The 21,231-nt window shown below is 49.9% G+C and overlaps 2 protein-coding genes, 1 long non-coding RNA gene and 1 pseudogene across 5 annotated transcripts; 3 read left to right on the top strand and 1 right to left on the bottom strand.

Moving 5' to 3' along the window:
• Positions 1–574: 574 nt before the first annotated feature.
• Positions 575–3,055, bottom strand: LOC112877344 (G-type lectin S-receptor-like serine/threonine-protein kinase At2g19130). The gene has a single exon (XM_025941640.1). The coding sequence runs from the start codon at positions 3,053–3,055 to the stop codon at positions 575–577; it is 2,481 nt and encodes an 826-aa protein (XP_025797425.1).
• A 2,950-nt stretch (positions 3,056–6,005) lies between these two features.
• Positions 6,006–10,806, top strand: LOC112877546 (peptidyl-prolyl cis-trans isomerase FKBP62-like). Of its 2 annotated transcripts, XM_025941872.1 has the most exons (14): positions 6,008–6,325; positions 6,433–6,522; positions 6,776–7,027; positions 7,144–7,224; positions 7,385–7,465; positions 7,857–8,051; positions 8,137–8,223; positions 8,598–8,773; positions 8,859–8,981; positions 9,057–9,203; positions 9,312–9,439; positions 9,520–9,640; positions 10,318–10,359; positions 10,472–10,806. In XM_025941872.1, the coding sequence occupies exons 1-14, from the start codon at positions 6,100–6,102 to the stop codon at positions 10,514–10,516; spliced, it is 1,794 nt and encodes a 597-aa protein (XP_025797657.1). In that variant the 5' UTR covers positions 6,008–6,099; the 3' UTR covers positions 10,517–10,806. The 2 variants fall into 2 exon arrangements, with proteins under 2 accessions (XP_025797658.1, XP_025797657.1); XM_025941873.1 differs by lacking the exons at positions 10,318–10,359; positions 10,472–10,806 and adding an exon at positions 10,159–10,300 and having other exon boundaries at positions 6,006–6,325.
• A 2,150-nt stretch (positions 10,807–12,956) lies between these two features.
• Positions 12,957–13,585, top strand: LOC112877549. 2 transcript variants are annotated; one of them, XR_003225511.1, is made up of 2 exons: positions 12,957–13,071; positions 13,340–13,585. It is a non-coding gene; the product is annotated as an uncharacterized LOC112877549 (long non-coding RNA). The 2 variants fall into 2 exon arrangements; XR_003225512.1 differs by lacking the exon at positions 12,957–13,071 and adding an exon at positions 13,080–13,229.
• A 4,787-nt stretch (positions 13,586–18,372) lies between these two features.
• Positions 18,373–21,207, top strand: LOC112874475 (annotated as a pseudogene).
• Positions 21,208–21,231: the final 24 nt, after the last annotated feature.

Below are 21,231 nucleotides of genomic sequence, written 5' to 3'. Positions count from 1 at the left end.
CATTTTATAACTTAAAAACTAATAATTTGGATTTCACGATTAGCAAGTATGAGAATCTAAATATACATTTTGAGAGGATAACATCCCGATCCAAGTTCGAGAGATGGCAGTGCATTTTACTCCAAAAATAAATGTGCAGGCTGCAGTGAGCCAGCCGGGCGACCGAGTCAAACGATAGCTCGGCGAGGGGCGGACGCAAAAGGCGAGACTACCCGTTTCTCGTACTTGTTCAGTAGAATGCCATGCCGCGTTGGATGCGCCGTTGTCCAGTTTTAAGCTGGCACTTGAGCTGCCAAGAGACCACCGGGGCACGGTAACAACGAAGCAAGCTTAGCTCTATGCTCTACGTCTTGACAAACTTAACTGTAAGTGTAGCATCCGATTGTTCGTCACAGTTTCTCCAAAATCATCTGTAGCATTTTCGCAAAAAAAAAAATCATGTGTAGCTTTGTATAGCTGCCATCCAAACGTGCAACTTATTACTGCGTCTGAGATTATTATATGATAAGGTTTCAAATAATGTCGTCCGATGTCTTGATTACATGAGATTCGCACTGAAAGGGGCTAGTGCAAACTAGGAACTGTCCTGTAGATGGGATCGTGAGAGGCCGTCAAGGTACGCACTGGTACGCGCGCTCATCACAGAGCCGGAATTCTCGGCCAAGGCTCGCAACGACGTCGGAACCGGTGGCACGTCCACGGCGACGACCCCCTCCAGCGCCTGCACCACCTGCTCCATCGTCGGCCGGCGCGCCTCGTCGTCCTGCACGCACCAGCAGGCCACCCTGCACGCGCGTTCCAGCTCCCGCGGGTCCGCGTCGCCGTGCAGCCGCTCGTCCAGCAGCCCGTCGAGCGCCTCCCCTTGGCTGACCTTCCTCGCGGCCACCAGCGGGAAGTACCCCGACAGCGACGGCTCCTGCTCGGTGGCCGGCCAGCACCGCGCGTTCCGCCGGCCGGAAACGATCTCCAGCAGCACCATCCCGTAGCTGTACACGTCGGCCTTGGCGGTGATCGGCACGCCGGAGATCCACTCCGGCGCGAGGTACCCGATGGTGCCCCGCACCGTGGTGAGCACCCTGCTGAAGTCCCTTGCCAGCAGCTTCGCGAGGCCGAAGTCGGCGACCTTGGGCACGAGATCCTCGTCGAGCAGGATGTTCTTCGGCTTGATGTCGCAGTGGATGATGCAGTCCCGGCACCCCTCGTGCAGGTACAGCATGCCCCGCGCCGCGCCGAGCGCGATCTGGAACCTCGCGCGCCAGCTCAGCGCCGGCGCTCCCCCGAAGAGCGCCTTGTCCAGCGAGCCGTTGGGCATGTGGTCGTAGACGAGCAGCCGCTCGCCGCCGTGGGAGGAGAAGCCGCGGAGGCGGACGAGGTTGACGTGCTGGATCACGCCGATGGTGCGCACCTCGTTCCGGAACTGCTTCTCCCCCACGCACAGGCGGCCCTCGAGCTTCTTCACCGCGATGGCCACCTGCCCCCCGGGCAGTGTCCCCTTGTACACCGAGCCGAAGCTGCCGCCACCGAGCTTCTCCGAGAAGTTCTTGGTCGCCCTCCTCACGTCGCCGTACTTGAACACCACAAGGTTGCTGCCTTCTGATGCTGCCTGCATGAATGCCATGCTCCTCTGCCTTCTCCTAAACATCCTAATAACAACCACGGACACGATGACAGGCAAGGCTAGGATCGACGACGCAACTGCGGGAATGGAAGCGAAGACGATCTTTCTCCTACGGCCTTTCGAGGAGGGTACGTCCATGGCGGACAACCGGAGGTAAAGGTCATCCATGCCGGCCGTGTCCTCGACGCGCCACTGCAAGTTGAGCAAGCCGCCGTACCACAGAGAGCAGTGGCTGGCGTAAGAGTACGCGGTGCAGTCGCAGCTCCTCAAGCACGCCAACCTGCAGTCTCCAGCGCTTGATGCCTGTGCAGGCGATGGATTTCTCGGCAAAGAAACACCTGGCGCCAGCAAGAAGGCGTCGCCGTCGCCCTTGCCGTGCACCGAGCTGTTCGCGCCACCGTCACACCGCAAGGGATTGTTCCGGCGGCAGCCCATCGAGTGATCTCCTAACTCCCAGTCCCCTATGGAGGAGGGACGGAAGCCGGCGGGGCAGCTGCAGTAGAGCTCGCTCTTCTCGTTGCAGACGCCGAACGCGCCGCACACGGCGTAGACGTCGCATAGTCGGTGCGGCTCCGTCCAGATGATCATCCACTCGTCGGTGGACGGCTCCCACATGATCTGCCTCAGCTGGCCGGATACGTCCAGGACTAACCTGGAGATCACCGTGGGGTCTTGCAGGGAGTAGGTGAAGTAGCTGGTGTTCGCGTCGGACACGAACTTGAAGTCGTACTTGTAGTGCGACGTCATCTCGGGGACCCCGGCGAACACATCGTTGTTCCACTCTCCACTGCTCCAGGAAGCCACGGTCCTGTTCCATTTTGTGAGGTACTGGCTGCTCCCGTTCGGGTTGATCCCCAAGGTGAACATGCCGGGAGCCGGGTCACCGGCGCTCTTCCAAGAAACCAGCGCCTGCACGTCGCCGGTGATCTTGTTCATGCCAAGGCGGGCTCCAGGGAGCCACGTGTCGGTTGGGTGCTCCACGCTCTGCCACAGAACCTCGCCGCTCTCGCGCCGGAGTACGAGGTTCCCGGTGTCCAAGATGACCGCCGCGACGGCGGCGCCGTTCGAGCTGCTGGCGGAGCTGACGTTCGAGGACCAGACGAGCTTGCCGGCTTCGTTGGTGAGCACGAGGTTGCCGTCCGCCGCCACGGCGAGCCGAGAGGACGCTGGGTCGGCGACCGGCGCGGCCCTGTTGGCGACCCACACGGGCGTGCGCTGCGACATGACCTTCTTGTACCAGATCCCCACATAGTAGTTGCTGCGAGAGGAGGAGGCAGTCGTGCTGCCGCCACCAGCGGGACTGAAGAAGCGGAGCTCGAAGTTGCCGCCGCCTCTCGACACGACGGTCCGGTCACCGGAGATGGGGGAGTCGGTGGAGATGGTGTCTGACGCGAAGCACCACGCACTATGACTGCCGCCGTGGATGGCCACGGCCATGGCAAGCAGTAGCGCTGTCGAAGCCATTGGTTAGACAAATGATGGGAGGGGACGCAATAACTGCGTGTACAAGCCGTTCGAGTGAATCGATCGGGCAGGTACGCGTTGCTAGCAACTAGAGAAGTAATGGCTCGTGAACCGTGATCGATGCGTCGATGACTGCTATATGGAGCATTTGACGAAATCGTCAGCTGATCTGGATGTGAGAAACACTAAAGAAAAGAAAAACGAACTACTGAGATCCTCGGTTTGCCGGCTGCCTCACCGCTCCGTAAAGCACGTCAGGAGCTAGTGACGACCACAGAGAAAGCTTGCGACGTCGCCGGCTGTTGTGTCATGCCTGATAGGATACAGTAGTAGTGACCATTCAGGTCCTGTGTTAGCAAGTGCTTCATCCACTAGACCACTAGAATACTCCAAATTGACCGTTTGGCGCCGCACAGGCTTTGCTTATTGGCTCTCCTAGTCGTAGCTAGCTAGGAATGAAAATTGGAACGGAAGAGAAAAAAACATCTCTTATTTTCATGTTCACATTTTGTCGAGGGAACAAAATTTCAAAATGAGAAATGAAGACAAGAACTAAATTTTAAACTTAATATCATATAAAAATGAGTGGAATAAATATAGAAATGGAACGAAACACGATAGTGTCCGTTTTCATCCTCTGCTCGTAGCAACGGTCATTACGAATCAACTTCCTGCCGAAAACCTTCACCTTTTTCCGAACGGGCAATGACCAAAACTTCTTCTCTCTTTTCATTACATCAGTTTTGTTGTTTGAGGCCACCCCAGATCGCGTAGCTGCCACTGCCGGGCCACAAGTCACTCTATGCTTTTCAAATTTCTTTTTGAACCAGAAATCTTCCTGCTTTTATAGAAAGCAAATGACAAAGTTCTTACAGATTTCTGCTGGGGGTACCAGCTTGCTAGAGTAGCGCTCAGAACAAACAACACAGAAAGAAAGAAAACTAAACCAACAGCGGAAACTAAAGGAAAGCTTCGTCAAAGTCCTGTTGTCTGGCTTCTGATGTAAAGTCTTGCACCCATTCACCCATCTGTCTTTTGGTTGCCTCCATCTTCTTGCGATCATCTTCACGCACTAAGATCCCCCATTTCTGTAGAAACATATCGATTTTATACAAAACATCAATCAGGGATGAAGGAAATTTGTGCTCAATGGTAAACTTATTTCTGTTGGTCCATAACCCCCAAGCAACAATTGCAAAGTGAAACAACTCTAAGGGTGTGTTCGTTTCCTAAGATCTAAAGTTTAGAGGTATCACATCAAAGAGAATCTTGTCATTTAGAAGTATTAAATAAAGTCTAATTACAAAACTAATTGCAGAACCCCAGGACTAATTTGCGAGACGAATCTAATGAGGTATATTAGTCCATGGTTAGCTTATGATTACTGTAGCATCACTGTGGCAAATTATGGATTAATTAGGCTCATTAAATTTGTCTCGTGAATTAGCACCCATCTGTGCAAAAAGTTTTATAAAAAGATTTTATTTAATACTTCTAAATAGCAAGATTCTCTTTGATGTGACGGGTCTAAACTTTAGAGGGGAGGAAACGAACACACGCTAAGTTAAAAATCCCGACAATGTAGAGGAATCCAACATGCCAGAAAGTCTGACATGCTACAGAGAGTCCTCTCCCAACCCAAAGCCTCTTTAAAACAACTCCACACAAATTTGGCCATTACACATTTTACAAAAATATGATTGACCGTTTCTTTACCCCCACAAAGAGTACATCTCTCATCCTCCTTTCAATTTCTTTTTTTTTTCAGAGCTTCACTAGTTTGAAGTCTATTTTGAAAGGCTAGCCACATGAAGACTTTCAGTTACAGTGGCATCTTGTTTTTCCAAAGCTTCTTTAGTCTCCCACTGTTTACACCTCTGAAAGATAGAAATCTATACATAGATTTATAGAGTAAATCCCGACTTTTCCAACTTCACTTAACCACGTCCATCTCAACCCCCTACCCCTCTTTGCTACCAGTATTTCCTCAGCCTCGTAGATCATTTTCAACTCATTTTCTATTGCTCTTCTTCATTTCGGCCATTCTTGGGATGTCTCACCCTGGATGTCTTTTCATCCATGTCTTTTATCTTTGCCAAAAGTTTTTTATTTTTCCTCCTGAACTCACCTCTTATATTACCTAATTACCCCCCCCCAAACTTTTATATGTTGTCTGAGTAAACCCAAAATGACATGCCATTTATATAAAGAATATTCCTCGTCAGGGCATCTGTCTCTCCCTTCTTTCCACTTCCCCTCTACCTTGGCTAGAAAGCCCTCATGCTTGAGCTACTGTTTTTCAAAGAAGAGTCTACTTTTGCTAATACCAACCTCTCCTGTATCAAGAATCAGGGGGTAATGATCTGAACCCACCTGGTTATTGCATTTAGAGTGCTCAGGGGAAATCTCTGCTCCCAGTCTATAGTCATCAAGATTCTGTCAATGTTGCCTTTTGTTGGATCTTGTTCTGCACCAGTCCAGGTATATCTTGCTCCCCCGCTCTTCAGCTCTCTCAAGTCTCAAATCTTCTTGCTCAATGTAATTGTTGAAGGCATCGATCAGCCTAGGCTCCCCCACACCTGAACTTCTGACTTCCACATCCTATGATTTTCATGGAAGTTTAATTTCCTTGATTTCTTTGACATCATGCATGGGAAAATATAGTTGGGACATCTTCTTTCCAGCATCTAGGTTTTTCAAAAAAAAAAAGGAGAGAAGAAGACAGGAGACACGCAACTGGGCTCGCGAGCTTCATCTTAGTCCATACAGAAATTGGAGCGCAAGTATAATGCACGATAGGCCCGGCCCACCTACAAGTTGGACCCCGCGAGACACTGCTCCCTGGGCCACCACTCACTGTCTCACGGATCACACACCCTGACATTCCCGACCCCACTCGTCAGCTTCGTCTTCACTTGGCACCGGCGGTTCCGTCCTTGTGCCACGCGCCCGCAACAGAGAGGGCACTAGAACACGGTGTCACACTCACGCGGCGAGGCCGGCGCAGGTGCGAGACCATGGTCCGCTCCTCCCGCATCACCTGCTCCTCGGCGGCGGCCGTAGCCATGGCGGGCACCGGGGGCTCCTCCTCCTCCGATGACGACGAGGCCGGCGAGGAGATCGAGTCGGCGCCCCCGCTGCGCGTCGGCGAGGAGCGCGCCATCGGCTCGTGGGGGATCCGCAAGCGCCTCCTCCGCGCCGGCCAGGGATGGGCCACCCCGGTGCCTCCCGACGAGGTCTCAGGTTCCTCCCTCCTCCCTCCTCTCGCTCCCATCGTCCCCACACCCGCCGCCGCATCGATTTGCTTGCCGCCTCGTCTCATCCCGGTTTTTGGACTTTTGGTTTCGCAGTGCACTACGTTGGGACGCTCCCCGACGGCACGGTGTTTGCGTCGACGAGGGACGGAGGAGGAGAGCCCCGCACGATCAATCTCGGCAGTGGTGAGGATTCACTTTCAACTGCTAATGCCAATTTTGGCGTTCCATTACTTATTTCCTATTAACCTGTAATGCTAGATGATTTGCTTGCTGAATTCTGATACCTATTAATTGATTAAGTACAGGCATATTCAGTTGTTTGTTATACATTATTTCCCTCTATTCCTATTTTACTGTATTTGCGCTACTGTTTATGTTCCCGTGATAAGGTTTTGTTCACAATTTCATCTGGATCTTATTTTATTTCCTAAATTAGGAGATGTGATAGCTGGGCTAGAGCATGGAATCTGTACAATGAAGAAAGGAGAGAAAGCATTATTTATTCTTCCTCCTTTGGCTTATGAAGATTCTGGTGCTCTGGGTGTTCCTATTGGTTCTGAGCTACATTTTGAGGTCGAGCTGTTATCATGGTTGACAGTGGTGGATGTATATAAAAATGGTGGAATTGTAAAGAAAGTTTTGTCAACTGGTGTGAACAGACAAACAGGGGATCTTGATGAAGTTACAGGTGAACACTCCATGACAAACAATCTTGCTCCTTAATGTTTCTTGTATTTAAATACCAATGCTTCATTGGTATCCTATCTGTAATCTTATATTGCAGTTGTTCTTGTATTTATACAGTCAAGTACAAAATCAAGCTACTTGATGAGTCGATTGTTGAAGAATCTCCGGAAGAAGGAGCAACCTTCTTTGTTAATGAAGGTAAATGCATCACAACCTTTATTCAAATGATGAATGTTATAGAGCTCTTCTCAGTAACGTTCATAGTGTGATTGTGAAGCCTGAAGACAGTCTTTATTGGATGGGAAAGATGTTGTTCGATAATATTGTGAGAGATTGAATCAATTTTATGTTTTTTCAGGACACATCTTACCAGCACTGCCTAAGGTCCTAAAAACTATGAAGGAAGGAGAGAGAGCTGTTGTGATGGTGCAATCACAATGTATGTCTCACTGCTGTATTTGTAAAAGAAAGTGCTGCCTTGTCATTACTTGGTTCACCCCCTAATATTGCTAAATTTTAGCATGATTTACCATCTTACTACGGGTAATTGAGTATTGAATTTTCTCCTGATGCAATTGATTCTACATAGTAACATAATTCCATCAAGTCCATCTGACAAGTATATAGTTGAAAGTTGACTGATTAACTCGGTGCACGCTGTCAGTTGAGATATTTCGAAAACTATCTGGGATCGAAGTAGCATCCCAATACATGTGAGGCATGTACACATGTAGTGTAACATTTAACCTTTTTGAGGCCTCCCTAACCATGAGACTTGTGCACTGTCAAGTGTTGCAGTCTACCTCACTCAACCTATTATCCATCTACAGATGCATTTGGGGAGCAGGGAAGAGCTGCTAAAAACCAATTTTCTGCTGTTCCACCAAATTCTGCAGTCAATATGGATGTGGAATTAGTTTCACTGAAGCCAGTGGTTGATGTTACCGGAGATTTAAAAGTAATGAAGAAGACATTAAAGTCTGGTGATGGTATTCACACCCCACTTGATGGTGAAACTGTTCATAGTAAGGATTCTTTTGCTTTCTGATATGATTGCATTTTTATTGTAATTTAATCTCCTGCTGACAAATATTTTAACTTCACATTTAGTTAGATATACTGGCAGCCTGGAGGATGGTACTATCTTTGAAAAGTTTGGCTTTGATGGGGAGCCCTTTGAGTTCATCATAGATGAAGGTGACTGAATTCAACTATATGGTTATATTGATATGCTAATCATTATAAGCATGTAGGAAAATCAAGTATGGTTATGGTATTTTTTTTCCAACAACAGTAGCATATACTTTATAGCCGTTTTATTATTCCTCTCAGAAGTATAGAGACTTTCAAACATTTGGTGCTTAAATATTTGATTCGAGAAATACAGCCACCTGATTTTATAAAGTCGTTCTGTTTCATCTATATATGGTAATTGGGGCTGACCTGGTCCAGTTCATTGGAGGTTAATACTGGTGTTTTATTATGGAGTGTATTTTTATTTAATACATAGGTATCTGTTACTATTAAACTGGCTTTTTTAACTTCCTCCTTTCATTATTTATCACTTGCAGAACAGGTAACGGTTGGATTAGATCGTGCAGTGGCAACAATGGTGAAAGGTGAACTTGCTGAAGTGACGGTGAAATTTGAGTATGGATTTGGCAATACAGAAGCACAAAGGCAGTCGATAACGGTACCATCTTGCTCTACATTGATATATGAAGTGGAATTGATAGACTTCACAAAGGTATTGACTAGTCTGAGCTTTCATCTTCTCCACCTATCTTTCATTTTCTTCTACTTACTGTGCACTCCTGGTTCTGGCGTGGCAGGAGAAAGAATCATGGGAGATGAGTGCCCATGAAAAGTTGGAGGCTGCAGAGAAATCAAAAGTTGCTGGCAATGACTTATTCAAGATAGGAAAGTTTCATAGGGCTGCAAAGAAGTATAACAAGGTAGTTTAAGTTTTTCTGTCTCATACTTTTGGGTCCATGGTCTTCAGGGTGGCAGTCTGATTTCTTTACTCTCAGGCCCTTAATTATATTAACGAAGATGGACAGTTTGAAGATGAAGTTGAAAAGTTAATGAAAACTGCGAGAGTATCCTGCTGGTTAAACCATGCAGCATGCTGTCTTAAACTGAAGGATTTTGCACAAGCAATTAGCTTGTGTTCAAAGGTACGTGGAACATTAATTTCATGTCACCTGAAGATTGAAGTTTGCTTTTTCTTCCCCCTCAAAACAAGCTTGATATTTGTCACAAGCTATGCATTTTTCTTATGCCAGGTGTTAGAAACTGAGCCTTGCAATGTGAAGGCTTTGTATCGGAGAGCACAAGCTTACGTTGAATCGTATGACCTTGAATTAGCCAAGACAGATCTAAGGAAAGCACTAGAATTGGATCCTAACAACAAGTGAGGAGAAACTTTCTTTCCAGTCATATTCTGGTGTACTAGCATTATGTGCATTTCAAATTTCCATTCTTCATTTCTAGGGAGGTGAAAATGCTGCAAGCAAATCTGAAAAAGCTTCAGGTGGAGAGTAACAAATGGGATGCGAAGCTTTATGCAAACATGTTTGATCGAATGGCAAAAGAATCTGATGCTGTATCAAAGGTAACTTCCTTCATTTTCTGTGTTTCATATTCTTTGCTCTATGAAAGCATTGGTACTATAAACTCTACTGCCCGCACCCCCCCCCCTCTCCTCTCAGAGTAGTAGTATCTAAAAGCATAATTTCTGAAGTAAAGTTCCGTCTTAATTGCCAAGCACATGGAAATTTTGTCCTTTGACTTTCTATGCATTTCTTAATTTTCAAGCACATGCTTCTTCAGTTGCTAGCAGAACCGTTAGTTTGATTGCATAGCATTGATGCAGTTTAATTACAGTACGTTACCTGTTTCTCAGGTGAAAGCTTATATCACTTATGTACGTCCATTCTGGTGTAGAACTTTAGATTGATATATAAATATATAAGCTGTATGGTGTGATGTTTAAGACAATAGCACTAACTGCTTACCAATGCATACGGTTTTAAGTGTGCCCTGGCACTAGCACTGGTGACAATTGAAAGATATATCCTACTTATTCACCTGTGAACATTTCAACCATGCTCTCCATTTTCTTTTTGATAGGGAGCTGAAGGATCAGGCATTACTGAAAGTACTGTATTAAGAGTCTGAAAATACTATATAAGAGTCATTTCGCTAGCTAGGCTTGTATTTGATCTCCTATTTCTGTGCTACTCACTCCGGCAAGAGTTTTGCCTGATCTATCTCTTCAACCTCTTACAGAAGCGCAAGGTTGAAAATGCAAGTCACAATGAAGAAGCGAAGGTCTGTACTGTGTACAGTCACGTCTTTACTAATTATAGCACAAACCAAATCCATTTCCATTCAAAAAAAAAACCAAAGTCATTGCTGAATGATTTTTTTCCCCTTTATTCAGAGTTCTGATGCGGAGGAAGCACTAGAGGTGGTCAAAGAACACTGAAGATAGTTCGGCGTAATCCTTTCATGATGAGTATGTTTACGGTCCTTGGAAGGTACCACAAGATTATAAATGGGAAGGTATCAAAATTTGGTTCCTAGGCACCACGATTTCGTACCTTCCTAGTTATAATTCGGCGGCAGCATTGTGTATTTAAACGACCATGCTACGGATGAGACTTTATTCAAACAACCATTGAGTATGTTTACGGAAGAAGCCTACTCTCGAGTCTCGACAAACAACAGAAGTCTCTCTCTAGTCTCTAGAAGAGAAGTCAGTAATTTAGCGCTCCAGAGCTAGTGCTGCTGTCCGTTCACAACTATCGTTGTTGTTTGGTTTGCTACAAAGGTCACGGGAACTGTTCGACCGCCAATGTTTGCCGCCGCCTGGAGCGCCGCAGGTAACGCTCCCACTGTGTTGTCAACTGCTACCACGATTGAAGATGGAGGCGCAGAAGCAGGTCAAAGGTCATACAGTGGTCATATAGTACAGTAGCGCCTGATGCTAATGGTCAACCTCCATGGTGCTCTTGCACGTTTCTAGGTCCTGTGAAATTTGAGTTTTCAAAAAATAAAAGGATCCTGTGAAATTTGCTGAGGAACCGCACGACGGAAAATTTGCACGTTTCTACGTTCAACTTCTTCTTGCTTTTGCACATTATCGTCCTGCAAATAAAAGGAGTAGATAGAAAAAAACAAGTTGGCGCTTGTTAACGCAAAGCATCGAACACATTGAGCGCACGGACAACCAAACCAGGATCACGCACAGAAGCGAAGCTGCGGAGACTTGTGCTAATGTGCTGGCCAGCTATCTATTGGGCTTGGGCCAGGCCGGCCAACTAACCCAGGCTGCTCATCTTCTTCGTTGCCTCGTCGGTTCCTTAGCTCGCCCGACGTCCAGACGCCGTCGCAGGTCGCAGCCACCAGAGCTGGGGAGGGGAGGAGGGGTCTCGGCACCACGGGCAGGTAGGCAGCCTTCCACCGTACTGCAGCGGGAGCTCCGCCTCTGCCGGTGGCGTCGCCGGATGCCATTCCCGCCGGCGCACGATGTTTTGCAAAGCCGCCCCTGATAATTGCAAATACCCCCTAGCTTGGATCGTGATGAATAATCGCGATCCGATTATTTGCAAATCGCCCCCTATCTTGGTATATCTTCTTGGCTTCCTGCCGGCGCCGTGCTCCCGGCCGCAATCGCGAAGCTCCTTCAACCTCTCAAGCCCTAGCACGAGCGCTCCGCTCCGTTCCCCTAGCTTCCCCACAAAAGACCGGAGCCGCTCGCTTGGTCGGCAGCCGAGGATCCGAGATGAGCGAACAGCCACGGCGCAATTTACGCGCCCCCTGCGTGTCAGAGATGGCGCAAGGCTCGTGCTACCCGCCGGACGAGCACTACTTCCCGATGCCGCTGGGCATGAAGGACCCTGCCGGCCTGGCGCGGCGCAAGCTCACCGGCGTCGACTGGACTGGCAGCGTCGGGGGACACCCCGCGCACGTACGGCGGCGGAGCTGTGGCCCCGGCTCGTCGCCGAGCTCCGCGCCTCCAACTTGCGCGCGAACATTGATGATTTGAAGGTTCTTCACAAAGATGATAATCTTCGTTATTGATATCTTAGCGATATTGATGGTTTGAAGTTCCTAATTCTATCTGTCACAACTCGCAAGAGCATCTATCATGTTTTTGTAAATTCCACTGTATTTGGTCTTCGCGCTGTTACTTGCAAAATCAATTAAATGCTTGTGCCTAACTTTTTGACAAATTGAATTATTGTATTTTTACACTTCTCTTAGTTAGATGCATGTTTTTAAGGGTCATGAGTTTCTGAGCGGATGCCTAACATAAAAAAACAGGAGAGTTTTCAGCTGATCTAGCTTATTTCCTGAAGCACTCAAGAAGCTGGCAGATATGCAAAGCATGTCAGATGATGACTTCTCTTTCCTGAAGCAGGTACATTTTTCCTGTTTAAGTATAGACTTCAATCCTGCTTGCTTATCTGCCTTGCCAATTGCCACAGATGTTGCTTGGGGGAATCCTGGCTGCTATGCTACTGTGTAACTCATACTTTAGCCTAATCCATACTATCTTATGCTGGTTAAGGTCTTCGTAAGAGAATATAGATGCTAGATAATGCTGTGCACTTGAATGGCCTTTGTTCGGCTAGAATTATTTGATCTCTGTATGATTGGTTAACCTGGTTCACATCCATTTGCTTTTATTCTGCAGCTCAATGCATGTACTGGTTCAGCAGTTGCTGCAAAATGGAGCCCAAGAATGTTCCTGTAATTCTTCAGATTCGGTCAATATGTGCTGAAAATGAATGGATATATCTCCCTATTCTGGAGAAGCATATTGTTGGTGCAAGTTTACAATTTTTCTTAAAAGATGTTCTCAGTATTGTTAAAGCCACAGAGAAAAGCATTACTAAGGTATTGTGCATTCATTGAAAATTCTGTGCTTTACAAAAAAAAACTTCTATTTTGAACTGCACTCTTACTATGTTAAGAACGCATCAACTCAAGAGCTCTTGAAGGATGACAAGCTTTTCTCCGCCAAGAAAGCTGAAGGTTATGTGTATTCTCTGTGGTTTTCGTTGCCATCTTGTTGCAGCTATCCATGTGATACTTCAAGCAACTTTAGAGTTCTACAAAGTGTTTTTTTTGAAAGAAATGCAGGAGCACTTCTATGTCATATAAGAACAAGCAGCAAGCAAGTTCAGTACAAGGTTGATATTACATAAAACAAAGAAAATTCAAAGCACAAGCACCCTCTACAAACTGTTTTATGCGATACTCTCCAATACCAGCCTGATTTGCGTGGCATTGTTTGCTCCAGTATTCAGGTCCTCCTAAACAAATACGAGGCGTCGAGGGGGGCAAGGCGATGAAGCTGTGTTTAGCTGGCCGGTCGCCCCGGGGCAAAATTTTGATCTGTACGGTGCCAGAATTCAGAAGCACATGTCCTTGTACCATAGCTTCGTTTTTACAGGAATATGTTTTGATTAGAAGCTCGACACTTGGGTTTGTATTGAAAAAGATTGTTCTGCACATGTTTAATGGCAAGTAAATTCTTTGAAATTTATGCACTCGACGCAAGTTGAAGTTGCCGCTTCGGCGACATGAACCACGGACGCCAATGGATGTCGTGGAAAGAAAACGATAATTCAGTTTTGCTCTATGTATTTGGTTGATCGATTCCCTTTCGTGTTTGAAGTCAAGATCTCATCGCATCTGTAATTCTCAGATATTTGGGTTCAGTACTGAAGGTGTATCACTACAGATGGACCAGCAGTATTCTACCGTCCCATCGCAGCAACAATGTGCCAGCCAAAGCAGTGGTAATTGCACTGCAATACTGCACGCGACCGCGCATAGCTCAACGTAATAGTTGTCGTCTGCAAACTCTGAAGCTAAAACGAGTTCAGTTGCTCGCTGCGGGTCCAACAGATTGCTGAAACATCTTGAAAAAATTCAGCATGACTACGTGCCGACTAGACATTGTTTACGGCTGAGACTATCAGGCGAAGATCAGAACCAGCAGTTTGAGGCACTTTGCAGTAGTCATTCTCCAACCAGCAGTTCACTGCAGCCTGCAGGGTGTTGGGGACGGCACCTACCCGATCGGGAGGTTCCTGCGAGCGGGGGGCGGCGGTGACGTGCCTTTGTCCCGGAAGAGGTCCGCGGCGGACTGGAGGGTGGCCTGCCGGCGCCACGAGCGCCGCCATCTCGCCGCCGGCGCGCGCGCGGGGCAGCTGCAGAGTCGGAGGCGAGGCAGTGATGGGGATGCGCTGAGGCAGGGCCTGGGCGGGGGGTCAATAATAGCCGCAGAAGTTCGATCCAACGGCCCTCATAGCCCCAAGGGTGGACGGTATTTCATTTACCGTCCACCCCGGGTATCGCAGGGCGCCGCGTCCGGCGTCCCACCGGCTCGCCACCTCATCGCGGCCGTTTTCTGCATCGAAAGATCCTTTCTCGAGTGTTCCTCTGGCCGCTGAGGATGTGGCGGCGGCCGTCGCGGGACGGCCCGGACGCCGTTTCGTGCCGAACAGCTGCAGCCAGCCTCTCCACTCCAGGCCTCGCTCCGGCGTTCCCGCGTTCGCGACCCCAAACGAGACGGCAACGATTCTTTCTGGCGTTTCCAGGAGCCCTTCCGGTTGACTGGCATGCGTAGCTTGAGCCCGAGTTTTATTCATGCATGCGGCCCGCTCTTCATGCCCGGAGGACGGCGGACTTCGTCAACAATGGCCACGACGCCGCTGAAGACACTGTCCTCCTTGTGTGCATGTCCAGGAAGAGGGCGGCGGCGGCGGCTCGGAAGGAGGCTGCTCTGGCGGCCGGCCGCGCCGCGGAGTAGCCAATAGGGCGCGGTTGCGGGTTTGCGGCAAGGAGGACGCGGACCGTGGCCAGCGTCTTGAGAACAGAGGCGTGAGGGCCTGCGGATTGGGTCGATCGCGGGCCCTAGAGATCTGATCCAACGGATGATAACGACCCAGGGTGGACGGTATTTCATTCACCGTCCACCCCGGACGGTATTTCATATCCCCCGACCACCCTGGTCGTAGTGGCGCGCGCTTCCCACGGCGTATCGCCGGAGCGCCGGAGGCCCGAAGCGTCCACCGTATCCGCTTCGACGGCGCCGTCCTGAGGAATCAAATCCTTCTCCGACCGCGCCGGAGGCCCTCAGGAACGGTTTGGCTTGCTGGTGCCGCCGTGCCCGACTGCCGGGGACATGCTCGCTCGTCTGCTGCCATTGCGACCTGTGCTCGTGGCGTTCGGCCAAACTCGTCACGAGTGCGGCAGCGACGTGCCTTCCGCGGCGATCTTCCCCTGACGAACGGGTGGCGCAGGAAGGGCTTCGGCTGTCTGGCGGCCATGGCTGCGCCGCTGCCCGTGGCACAGAGAGGCGGTACCAGGGACGACGTCCGGCGATGCCAGGCAGGGCACCCTGGCCAGTGGCCATACTCTTCGCGCCACGTCTCGCCGAAGGTCCGCCGCATCCGTCTGCCTCCCGCATCGACGGATCCTTGCTGGTGAGTCCCCGTTGCACGGACGCGGCCGCCGCCGGCGGAGGCCGGCGTCAGGAACAGCACGGCGACCTACGGCAGCGCGACGTCGTCCCGTGTGGCGGATGTAGTTTGCAGCTAAGCTGCTCATTCGTGATCAAATACAACTCACGGACGGCAAATCAACTCGTCTCGATCTTTCCTTCAGTATTGCATCATTGCGTAAGTGAGAAGAGAAACGGCCGGGGGTGGCCGGTCGGCGTTTGAAACACCGTCCACCCTAGATCCCCCGTTTCCCGGCGGCACCCACAGGAGCCCAAAAATCCCGCAAGAATTCGAGCAGACGGGTAACTGATTGCCGGACCGTGGTGTGAAGTTTCAGACTGTGACATGATCCATGGAGAGAGAAACGAAAATAAGAGGAATCGCAGGGGTGGACGGTGTTTCAAATACCGTCCACCCCAGGTCGCCTGATTTTTCAGCTTGCCCGTGCCTGCCTTGCTGCTGTGAAATCTAATCCGATCAACCAGCGAGATGGATGGTAGTTGAGGCGCATGCATCCCCGCTGCTATCGATTGTGTCTGCCATTGCCAATTTGCCGTGCGGTGGCCGGCGTTCGTACCGCCGGCCGCAGGCGCAGGGGCTAAACCCGTCGCCGGCCGGGTGCTCCGTTGGTAATGGGAGAGCGCTCGCGGCGAGGAGGATGGCGTTCGGAGCCCCACGAAGGTGCGGCTGGCCGTGCCGGGTCGGTGGCCGGCGGTAGCAATCGGAGCATGGCGGCGTGATCGGCGAGGACGTTGCTGGGGCTGTGGCCTCAGCTCCAACGACGCGATCCTTTCGCCCATGGCGCGGACGCTTCGGGCCGGTCTGTCCAACCCCGCCTGTAGGCGCGGCGGCGTGTCCATGTCGCGGAGGAGGTCAGCGGCGCGGCGCGGACGGAGGCCGACCTGGGGGCGCCCGCGCGGCAGGCTGGCAGCTAGCTACAGACCTGTGTCGTGGAGAGAGGCGGAGTCGGAGCCAGGGGATTGCAATCGTGGCCGTACACATTCGATCCATCGGACGGTAACGGCCCAGGGTGGACGGTATTGTGGACGGTATTTCATTTACCGTCCACCCTGGACGGTATTCCAAGTACCGTCCCCCCTGGATCCTGGCCACCGGCGTGCTCCCAGCCGGAAGCCGCGAAGCTCGTTCAACCTCTCATTGCCTAGCAGGCTAGCACGAGCGCTCCGCTCAGTTCCCCTTTGGCTCCCTCAGCAAAGACCGGAGGTGCTCGCTTGGTCGGCTGCCGAGGAGCTGAGATGAGCGAGCAGCCACGGGTTGAGCTTCCGCTTCCGCGGAGGCTGGGAATGTCAGTTACAGGCCTGCCGCCGCCACGCCGTGCTCGTGGTCCGGGAGCGCCGCCTCTGGCGCGGTTGACGCGTGCCCTGCTTGGCGGAGATGGCGCGGGGCTCGTGCTACCCGGACGAGCGCTACTTCCCGACGCCGCGGGCCATGGCGGATCCCGCCGGCGTGGCGCGGCACACGCTCGCCGGCGTCGACTAGACCGGCAGCGTTGGGAGACATCCCGCGCACGCACGCCGTGGCGGAGGTGGCACCCCGGCTCGTCGCCGAGCTCCGCGCCTCCAACCACAGCTAGACTGCCTCGGCCCGCTCCTGGCCGTCGCCAACACCGTCATATTCGAGGACTGACGGATGGGAGCTGCGAGCCTGCGACGCTGAGGAATGGATCGGAGCAGGAGATGACAGGAGCATCAAATGCAGCCTGAATGCATCGGAAGTGACGGATTTGGCAACATGGAGTCCTCCTGTTCAGTTTACTTGTGCATCAGTTGTTTTGTGTGACGGATTTTGTGAATCGTGACGAGTCAAAAACGAAACTTTTGCACGGTGTGTTCAGATTAGCTTACTGGTGTGCGCATGCCGACTGCCGACAGAAGGCAGATCGCAAGAGCATCCATTGCCATTTGGCGAACAAACATGTGAATGCAACAGATGCAGCCTGAATGCATCAAAACTCATGGATTTGGAACATGGAGACCTCCTGTTCAATTTGCTTTTGTGAATATCGTCGATGTAGTGCTGGGCAAGACCTGAACTGAGTTGCATCATCAGTCTGAAGTTTTCTGTGTCCAGACATCAGATCGTGCTACTTGTGAACTGTGATCTTGTGTATGTACACGGACGAGGTCACGAGAATGCTGCCTGCAACTTCAATCGTCATGCGTGGCGATTGTATGCAGAGGTGTAGAGCATCGATGTTCTTGTGTCAATTCTCAAGATTTACCTTCTGAAACATACTGCGCAATAAGAGGAACCACCTTTTCCAGCATACGAATCCCCGCCAATGTGGAACTGATTTGAAAGATATTGCTGAGGCTATGCACAATACACAAGGCTTATGGTTTTGCCGATTTTCTCCCGCTAAAAACCGTGCTGTACAAGGGTCCAGTTCTTTGTTTCTAACAGGATGATCAGCTATTGCAGAATGCAAACAAAGGAGCGTAGGGCTGGACGACTCGCACAAGGGAATTTACCATCTCATTCAGAGCTAGCCAGTGCGTACGTGCGGTTAGCTCCTAGCAGTCGTTCTCGTCGTCCTTAATTCGCCAGCTTAGCACGCTCATCACTGACCACGCAGATCACCGTCCCAGTAACGTCGCCGGCCGGCCAATAATGAAGACCGAGACGGACGAGCGGGTCACTATTCAGTCTCTTCAACCTCTTGGAGGAAGCTCAAGGTTGCAGAACCTGAACCTTGGAGTACCACTAGCTAGTATTGACCAACTGGGCACGTGTTCCATGGGCATAGATGTACAAGTACAACCACGCTTAAATAGCAAAATCAGGAGTTTGCATAGCCGCATATACAGAAAAAGAAGAGACGGCCATGAAGGAAAGGATGCCCGTGCTGAAACCTCGCGTCGTCGTCCATGGCGGCCGCCGCCGCCGTTCCTCAGCTGGTCTGCTGCCGCGCCTCTTCGCCGCCGCCTGCCTTCTCCTCGCGCCGCTCTCCCGCGCGGCGACGGTGGTCACCCGCCTGCCGGGGTTCGACGGCACGCTGCCCTTCCGCCTGGAGACCGGGTACGTGGGCGTGGACGACGCGACCGGCGCCGATCCCTTCTACTACTTCGTGGAGTCGGAGCGGAGCCCGCGCGCGGACCCCCTGGTCCTGTGGCACTCGGGCGGGCCCCGGTGCTCGGCCCTCAGCGCCCTCGCGTTCCAGATAGGGCCTGTCAGGTTCGCCGAGGGACGGTACGACGGCACGTTGCCGCGGCTGGTCCGTAATCCGTATTCCTTGACGCAGGTGAGAACGAGATCCTGCTCTTTCTTTTTTTAACAAAAAAATCTCCATTTCTCTCGATGAACCATTTGATCAAACATCGTCAGCTGGCAAGCATTCTCTTCGTCGACTCGCCTGTTGGCACTGGGTTTTCGTACGCGCCCGATCCCAGAGGCTACGACGTCGGAGACATCTCAGCTTCCTTGCAGATCCTGACATTTCTGAGAAAGGTTGATGAACTCAACAAGCTCAGCGTACACTTTGATTTGAAGAACAGGAGATGTATACATGAGCATGCTTCTTACTTCTAATTCTGACCTGTATAGTGGTTTGATGATCACCCATGGTATCTTTCAAATCCGTCCTACCTTGGCGGGGACTCGTACGCCGGGAAGGTAACTCCTCTCATCGCGCAGCATGTTTCAGAAGGTGCCATTTCTTCAGTGATGCCCATTCCCTAACTCCCTGGATGAATAATCATTATGCTAACTGAGTAACTGTGCCATGCTCCAGGAATTGAAGAAATGCAGTATCCACTTAACCTCAAGGCAAGTAAATTCTATCATACAAATTAATAAGCAATTACCAATAGAAAAAAACACGATCATATATGTAAGTAGCCGGTCTAGTCATGAGTCATGACCTATCATTTATACATCGTTTCTGTGTGCAGGGCTACATAGTCGGCAACCCTGCCACAGGGGACAAGATCGATGACAACTCTAGAATTCCATACTGCCATTCATTTGGAATAATATCTGACCAACTATATGAGGTGTGCTTATTCCTTCTCACATAACCTGGAGATAGATCATAGAAGAGTCCCAGTAGCACACTAGCAGAGTAGTACTTATCCTGTTTCTTCCCTTTTGTTTATCCAAGGCTGCCGTGATAAACTGTGACGGAGATTACGTAAACCCGACGAACAAACTCTGCTCTGACGTGGTACAAACTATCAATGATGTAAGCCTTACCCATTATCCTAAATGTCTGAAAACGTATATATTGTCTATATGTCTCGTCCAACTAAGGCTAGAATTTGTTGTTGTATCTTCGCAGCTCAAATCAGAAGTTGATAAGCAAGGCATCTTGGACCTGTATGTCCCGTTGCTTCGCCCAGACCAAGGAGAGATGCCCTAAGAAGAAAGTCTCTAGCAGAGGGGAACACTATCCACTGATGAGTGGCCCACCTGAGGAACCTCCTTTTGGTTGTCTTGTAAGTCAACTTTGTCCTGTTGATTGTAATTAGTTTATTTATGCAGATGTAGAAAAAAGATAAAAATAATTAGTATAGTTAGTACCTCTTGGTCACTACAGATGTAGACCAGAAGCCAAATAGTTACTCCAAGTTGCTCTTTGAAACACAGGCCTATCGCTACTACTTGTCATACTTTTGGGCCAACGACAACGCCACTAGAGCTTCTCTTGGCATCAAGGAGGTAACAAAATGCTTTCTGACCAACTTCCAGTACATGACTGATGTAGTGTGTACTATACATGAATGCTGATTGCTGAGTACAAGCCTGTTTTACGTATATCCTTTCAATATGCTTTTAGCTGCAACTGCTTTGGGATGAAGTTCTAATGACAAAAGGATAGCACTAATAGGGAACAGTGACGGAGTGGATAAGGTGCAAAATTTCCGGAGAACTTCCTTACACGTCTGATCTTCCAAGCAGCATAGAGTACCATCTCAACCTTACCACCAGGGGATACCGCGCTCTTGTCTACAGACGCTAATAATTCAGTAGGAGTGTACAATCATTTATGCAAATGCGTATGCCACAATTCGGGTCCCCCTAACTGTGCTGAGTTGTAACTCGATCGATCTTGTGAGCGCAGTGGAGACCATGACCTCACTGTACCGTTTCAAGGCACACAAGCATGGATAAGATCCCTTAACTTCTCCATCGTTGATGACTGGAGAGCATGGCACCTTGACGGTCAGGCTGCAGGGTCAGTTACCTTCTCTGATGCCCTAGTCTTTTCCGTCAGCCAATCTATTGCACTGCCATTATATATTCCTATCATTTGGCAACTTTGATGTGGATGCAATTGTTGTGATTCTGAATTTTATGCTAATTTTGGTAGATCAATCTAACAAACAATGCATTTCATACTTTTTTGGCCAGATTCACAATAACGTACGCCAACAATCTAACCTTTGCAACAATAAAGGTTTGTCTTGTAGACTGGATGGACTAGTCAGATTCAGATTTCAGATTCATATATATGATGATACAAGTAGCAACACCACTATATTTTGGCTATGGATGTAGGGTGGTCGTCATATTTCTTCAGAAAACCGGCCCAAAGAATGCTTTGCTATTGTAAAAAGGCCGCTGAACAATAAGCCTCTCTAATATGCCAGATTCAACTGCTATACGGGCCTCTCTCCAGATACCAAAGGGTTGTCACTGTCACCCAGATAATTTGCAATAA

This window comes from Panicum hallii, chromosome 9, assembly GCF_002211085.1.
Source record: "Panicum hallii strain FIL2 chromosome 9, PHallii_v3.1, whole genome shotgun sequence".
NCBI classification, from domain to species: Eukaryota; Viridiplantae; Streptophyta; class Magnoliopsida; order Poales; family Poaceae; genus Panicum; species Panicum hallii.
The sequence above is the reverse complement of the archived record's forward strand: the minus strand, read 5'-3'. Positions and strand labels throughout refer to the sequence as shown.

Coding starts and splice junctions, on each gene's coding strand:
- LOC112877344 (XM_025941640.1), bottom strand. CDS start 3,055: ATGGCCGTGGCCATCCACGGCGGCAGTCATAGTGCGTGGTGCTTCGCG.
- LOC112877546 (XM_025941872.1), top strand. CDS start 6,100: ATGGTCCGCTCCTCCCGCATCACCTGCTCCTCGGCGGCGGCCGTAGCC. Junction 7,225..7,384: donor AACCTTCTTTGTTAATGAAG/GTAAATGCATCA, acceptor ATGTTTTTTCAG/GACACATCTTACCAGCACTG. Junction 9,641..10,317: donor AATCTGATGCTGTATCAAAG/GTAACTTCCTTC, acceptor AACCTCTTACAG/AAGCGCAAGGTTGAAAATGC.